General features: G+C 48.8%; 1 protein-coding gene across 2 annotated transcripts in view; it reads left to right on the top strand.

Annotated features, from left to right (window-relative positions):
• Positions 1-426: 426 nt before the first annotated feature.
• Positions 427-6613, top strand: part of GMPS (guanine monophosphate synthase) — a 44588-nt gene continuing 38401 nt past the window's right edge. Inside the window, exon 1 of one of the 2 annotated variants that reach the window (XM_081910987.1) lies at positions 427-571. In XM_081910987.1, coding sequence (XP_081767113.1) covers positions 533-571 — 39 coding nt within the window. In that variant the 5' untranslated portion in view covers positions 427-532. Of the gene's footprint in view, positions 572-3237; positions 3434-6613 lie in introns of those variants that run through there. The other variant, XM_081910988.1, reaches the window with a different exon arrangement.

Raw genomic sequence — 6613 nt, 5'->3', positions numbered from 1 at the left:
TTATTGCACCAGGTACATAAAGTGCCTATTTGTGCACAATAGTGCCTGTTGTCGCCTTCATCTGAACATGTGGAGGAGACCAGGGAGGCAGGCCAGCCAGCAGGGTCCTGCTCCTACTCTCAGAATACATATAAAAGGTGAAAACAGAGCTATTGTGAGGTGGAAGAATTCTGATGCGGTGGCAGAGCTGAGTGTGCCATTTCATATTGCAGACGGGGATGGCCCTTTAAAATGTTTCCTTAAAAAAACACCACACACACTTGCAAAAGTCTAGCACATCAGAGGAGGTCTAGCTCAGAGTGTTCCCAGCTGTACTCATTTGAGACTTGAAGGGGAGGAATTATTATTCTTTGAGGCAAGGCAGCAATCCTGAAAGGCACCCACCAACACCTGCAGTCTGAAGTGGTACTGTCCATTATGCCACCTCAGATCTCTTGTTACTTCTGCCTCTGCAGACCCAAAGCCTAAACTGCTGCTCTTAGGGAACAACGTGGGAGTGGGGCAGTTTACCCTTGTCTTGGTGCCAGCAAAAATGTTTTCCTTTTTCTTTTTCAAGTGGATAGCATCCAAGGTACTGTATTCCATGATGAAGCCCCTGGAGCAGAGGTACAACACAAACACACCCACCCACCCCATGGTAAAAGGTAAAGGGATCCCTGACCGTTAGGTCCAGTCGCGGACGACTCTGGGGTTGCGGCGCTCATCTCGCTTTATTGGCCGAGGGAGCCTGTGTACAGCTTCCGGGTCATGTGGCCAGCAGGACTAAGCCGCTTCTGGCGAACCAGAGCAGTGCACGGAAACACTGTTTACCTTTCCACCGGAGCGGTACCTATTTATCTACTTGCACTTTGATGTGCTTTCGAACTGCTAGGTTGGCAGGAGAAGGGACCGAGCAACGGGAGCTCACCTCGTGGGGATTCGCACCACCGACCTTCCAATCGGCAAGCCCTAGGCTCAGTGGTTTAGACCACGGCGCCAAATTTAGGGTATAGTATGGCAGTTTTCATTTCATAGTGGTTAAGAGTGTCTGATTATTAGCTGGGAGACCAGGATTCAAATCCACACTCGGCCGTGAAGCTCACCTTGGGCCAATCACTGACTCTCAGCCTAACCTACCTCACAGGTTTGTTGTGGGGATTAAATCAGGGGTATAGCATGTATGCCACCTGGAGCTCCTTGGAGGAAAAGGTGGCATATATGAAGGAGAACTACTTGAAAATGATTTACAGACAGATGGTATTTAACTCTGAATAGGCTTGCTAAGATGTACAGTATAAGACTGAATCAGATAAGTGCTGGAGATGCAATGGGGTTGAGGGTACATTCTTTCATATGTGGTGGACCTGTAAAAGGGTAAAAGAGTATTGGGAAATAATTTATAATGAATTGAAAAAAATGTTTCAAAGTACTTCCCAAAAAAACACAATCAAACAACTAGTCTTTTTGGGGGGGATAATTCAGACGGAAATTCCCAGGTGTCAAAAAAGGTTATTTATGCATGCCGCTACTGAGGCCTGTGTTTTGTTAGCCGAAAAATAGAAAATGAGCGAGGTCCCAACTAAAGAAGAATGGCAACTTCAACTGATGGAATATGTGCAGCTTACAGACCTAACATATAGAATAAGAGAACAAGAAGAATATATGTTTAAAGAAGATTGGAAAATGTTTATTGAATATATGGGAGGAAATTGTGTACACTTGAAATCGTTGGCAGCATTAAGATAAATTCAACAGTGTAAATAAGTTTTGATGGATGTAATAATGCAATACTGAATAGTTTAGAAATTTATGTAAAATATGCAGGGATTTGTTATGCAAAATGAACCATGGAAAGAGAAGAAGGAAAGTCACCGATACATAAAGGTTGTTTAAATGAATAATCTAAATTGTAAAACAGTAAGTTTAATAAAAATTATATATATAAAAGAGAAAAAGGTGGCATATAAATGCAACTAAATTAGGAAGTTGTGATCAAGAACCCTGCTTCCCTTTTGCTTCAGATTTCTTGAGGACTACATACTTGCCTCAGACATCCTGGGATGGAGCCTGTGGCCAATGTATGTTCAAGTTGATAAGCGGGTTCCTAGTTAGGTAATCACAAGACAGGGGGACAAATTTTTAGGTTTTTAAGCTAATATAAGTAGATTAAAAATAATTATTTGGATATTTAAACTCTGACTCCTGCCCCATTTGCGGTACCTTCAAAACAAAGATTTAGTTGATCTATGTAGGCTTTCCCAAACTTGGGTCTCTAGCTGTTTTTGGACTACAACTCTCCTCATCCCTAGCCAGCAGGACCAGTGGTCAGGGATAAGGGAGTTGTAGTCCAAAAAACAGCTGGAGACCCAAGTTTTGGAAAACCCTGATGGGATGGTGGAAGGAGGCAGGAAATCTGACCATTCGGTTAGTTGCCTTAAGCAACACATCAAAGGCCGGAGACCCTCTGGGACTCCAGGTCCCGTCATCTGTGACCACTGGGTCTAATGGGAGTCGAAGTCCACCAACAACTCGGATGATCTCAGCTTCCTCACCCCTGCTATGCAGGGCGCATCTTAGTTATTTACTGCATAACATTTATACACCGCTTGACTGCTAAAAAGTGGCTGGTGCAACCCAGCCAGATGGGCGGGTTACAAATATTGTCATCATCATGAAAACCCAACCGATCAAAGCGGTTTACAAAAAGATCGAGACACCCCAAAGACCCATTTTTGGTGGCATGGCTTTCGCGGACTCTCCAAAGCTGATGCCGTGACATATTTTTTTAACCATTTACGTGCCTCGAGACTTTTGGTAGGAATCCCCCTCTTCCCGTTTCCCCTCCGGCCGGGCGCAACTGCAACTGGCTGCATTTACCCTCGGGTAAAAAAAGCGTGCCGAGGATCGTGGCCCTGTAAGCGGGGCAAAAAAAGCCAACTCCAAAACCTGCATTTCCCTCCTTTCATGCCAGCCTTGATTGCTCGAGGCGCGCGGACACCCCACGGGCGAGTCTCCCTCTTTCTATAAATGGGTAGCATTGCGTTCCCTTCCCCCGGCGGCCTCCCCGCGCCTTCTCCGTCCGCCAGTGGGCGGGCTCGGCGCGCCGCTCTCGCTCCTGCCCTTCTTCTCCCGCCCGGCGCCGAAGAAGGCGGTCCGCGGGGCGCCGGGCTCCTCCTCGCGGGCGGCGCGTCCTGGCGGGGCGGGCGGGCAGGATTAGCTCATCTCGGCCGCGGAGAGGCAGCACAGCGGCGGCAGCAGCAGCCAGAGCGGCGGCCCCTCGGTAGCCTCGTCCTCCTTCCCGCCCGCCTCGTTGCGCGCTGCTTCCCGGCGCCCTCTCCCTCGGGCGGCGGCTGTGCGCACACGGACCCGGGCGCGCAGCAGCTCGTCCCCCTCCAAGCCTCCGGCGTTTCCAACCCCGGCCGGCTCTATGGCTGTGTGCAATGGAGACGCCAAGGTCAGTGCCGCGGCGCCGGCGGCGGGAGGGACGGGGAGGCGAAGGGGGAAGAGCGAGCGAGGCAGGCGGGGAAGGGAGAGCGGCGCCGCGGCCCCTCCGCCTTCCGCCGGCCCTGCCGGGCGAGCTTCCTCCGGGGGGCTTTGTGTGTGGCGGCGGCGCGTTGTGCCGGAGGCGGGAGCCATCTGGGGCGAAGGGCGAGCCCGGCTCCCCGCGCGGCTTCCATCTCCTTCTAGGGTGGCCCCCCACCCAGGCAAAGACCCCCACGGAGCTTCGCCTCTTCAGGAAAGGACACCCCTCTCTCTCTCCATTTGCGCGGCGTCCCCCTTTTGCTTCTCGCCGGGCACATGGGGAGAAAAGGCGCGGGGGGAGGGGAGGGGAGGAAGGGAGGGTGGCTGGCACCCGCCTCCCCCAGCGCGGGCACCCGGGAAGGAAGGAGCTCGCCGAGCGCCCGGCCCCCAAAGTCCGCGGTAGTCCCTCCCCTTCCCCTCCAGGCGCGTTCCCGCTGCCACTTGCCCCACATGGGCTGTTTTTGCTGCTGCGGCTGCTGCCTCCTTGCCTGGCAGAACGAGCCCCCCCTTTCTCTTTCTTTTCTTGCCCCCTACCCATCCACCCCTATTACTGGTCAAAGGAAGGCAATCAACTCCTATGCCACTGGCAGAGCGGGCTGGATTATTTTTTTTTGGGGGGGGGGAGGAGAACTTTTGCCCAAGTCTGATTCTTTTCAAAAGACCTCTTCCTCTTATAAGCCTAGGCAATGTCAGCTGTCTGTTATGGGGCAGTCACCCCCCCCGCCAACCCCCTTTTAGATGAGGATTTGTGTGTGAACATTTGTACCTGACGGAAACAGTGTTTAAGAAGTGTGGTGGGCTCTGCCACGGTAAAAAAAATAATACTTTTTTTACTGCATCCTCGTACTTTTACAGTTGCCTGTAAGTTCTCGTAACACCCCTTAAACTCTGCTTATGGGGATGGTCAAAGGCTTTGCACAACACACACTCTCTCTCTCTCTCACACACTTACTTTTGAGTGCATGCTTGTCTGTAAAGTGTGTCTAACCCGCCTGAGAAACTTTGAGAACAGGGACGTTTTGAAAGCATACTCATTTTGAAGTTTTAATACTGGCACGGTAAGAAGTCTTGGAGGAATTGCTCTTTCCTTCCCGGTTGAGCATGGGTCAGTGGTGGGTGGGGTGGAGACAACTCTCCGGGTTCACCTTTGGAAAGCTTCCCTCCTATGACCAAATTGCTTCTGTGTTGTCTGATGGTTGTTCCCCAGGGCACCCCAGACTTAACTTGAAAGCAACACTTCCCCCCTTTTTGATACAGCAAATATGTTACAAGTCTATGTCTCTAATGCAACCCTAATTCCCAAATAAGAGTTTTCAGAAGTTCTGTATAGATGGCAAAGCTAGAATTGGTTCAAAAGCAATAAAGTTTATATTTTACCAAGCAGACCGAGGAATGATGCGCTCCAATATTAGGCTATTTCAGAGGATGCTACTGATGTGTACATTTAATAAATAATAAGCAGGGACATAAGTGGATTGGAATGGCTTATGTCTGTTGAGTCAGACCTCATGGCCTTTTTTCCTGTTAGAGAAAACTTCGTACATTTGATTTAGTAGCAGAGACGTTACTAGGCTAGTAATATGCTACTAGATGGTGGGGGGAAATAGCCAAAATCCTATTTGTCTATCCTGTCTAGACTGAATCAAATGGGCACAATCTCTTTCCCTTGGAATTCCCTTTTCTGGCTCTTCAAATAATCTGGGGAAGGGGAGTGTAGCAAGTTTCCTTACACTGAATTAAACCATTGGTCCTGCTAGTTCAGTATTGCACACACCAGGTCTGCAGGATTTCAGACATGGGTCTCTCTCAGGCCTACCTGGAGATGCTCCCAAGCCTACCTGGGGCTTTCTGCATGCAAAGCAGATGCTCTACCACTGAGCAAATGTTTCAGATTAAAGGCATTAATGGTATGGAAGAGACATCGTTTATTTCATAATTTATAAAGTGCCCAGAAAATGCCCAAACAGTGTGCAGAAATAGAAATGTAAAATCCATTGCTAAATGACCTGGTCCCAGCTCTACGGTCGTATGATTTTATGAAGACCAAGAAACATTAAAAGCAACAGAAATAAAATAGACTGGTTTGAGAAGGCACGGGAGAAAAGAAAACACATTAAAAAAACAGCACAGTGTTGGAAGTTGCTTCACTTTTGAGGCAGTGTTGGAAACTCAAGATTAATAAGACGTAGCTCAGTTGGTTAGTGCGTGGTGCTGACAACCTCCAAGGTTGCCGGTTCGATCCCATAAGGGACAGCAGCATATTCCTGTATTGCAGGGGGTTGGGCTAGATGATCCTTAGGTTCCCTTCCAATGAGATATCCCGTTCTATGAGATAAGCTAGGTGCCAAATGGCTCCTTAAACTGGGGTTGCAGTTGGCAAAACGTCTAGTTGCTATTTTGGGGCAAGACAGTTCTAAAGTCTTAGATGGACAGACTGTGATTGATTCTCAGTTAAACATCTGGCTAGTTCAGATGGTAACCTTGAGCTAGGTTAAGAGATTTGAGAACTTAAAGAAGAAGAGCAACTTGATCCAGGGACAGTCCACATATATATTGGCCTATTCCAACCTCTCTTTCTTTTTCTGCTGCTCAGGCTGCACAGAAAAAGCATTCTGGTTCCAGAAATTCATTTTCCGATTGTGCAGATAAAATATAACAGATAGAATTCTACAGGATGGGGTATTAATGTATGAAAACAGACCAGATCCAAGGATCCCCAGGCATGCACCTCCAGATGGAGGAGATGTCAGGCTCCATCCTGGTACCCAGGCATCTTCACTTGGTCTCAGGTGGTCAAAAGCCAGGAGCAAAATGCGCCTGGCTAATTTCAAACACTGTTTTGAGACAAGAGAATTCCAAAGAACTGGTGCCAAAACTTAAAACGACTTACCTGAGTCCCAGCAAGCTTCACCACAGGGACATGTGGCACTATTAGCAGGTCTTTGTACACACACACCTGAGTGACCCAGGTAGGATGTGTGTGTGGCGGGGGAGAGGCAGCTTCAGAGATCCTGCCCAGATCCCAGTAGGAAAACCTTGACTCGATAATTCTCTTAACAAAGGTGTTGCATGTTCTTGATAGATTGCCCCAGTGAGCATTTGTTCCAGAGGC

Source organism: Podarcis melisellensis (assembly GCF_964234715.1).
Source record: "Podarcis melisellensis genome assembly, chromosome: 5".
NCBI lineage: Eukaryota > Metazoa > Chordata > Lepidosauria > Squamata > Lacertidae > Podarcis > Podarcis melisellensis.
Note: the sequence above shows the minus strand (reverse complement) of the source record. Positions and strands in the feature narration are given on the sequence as shown.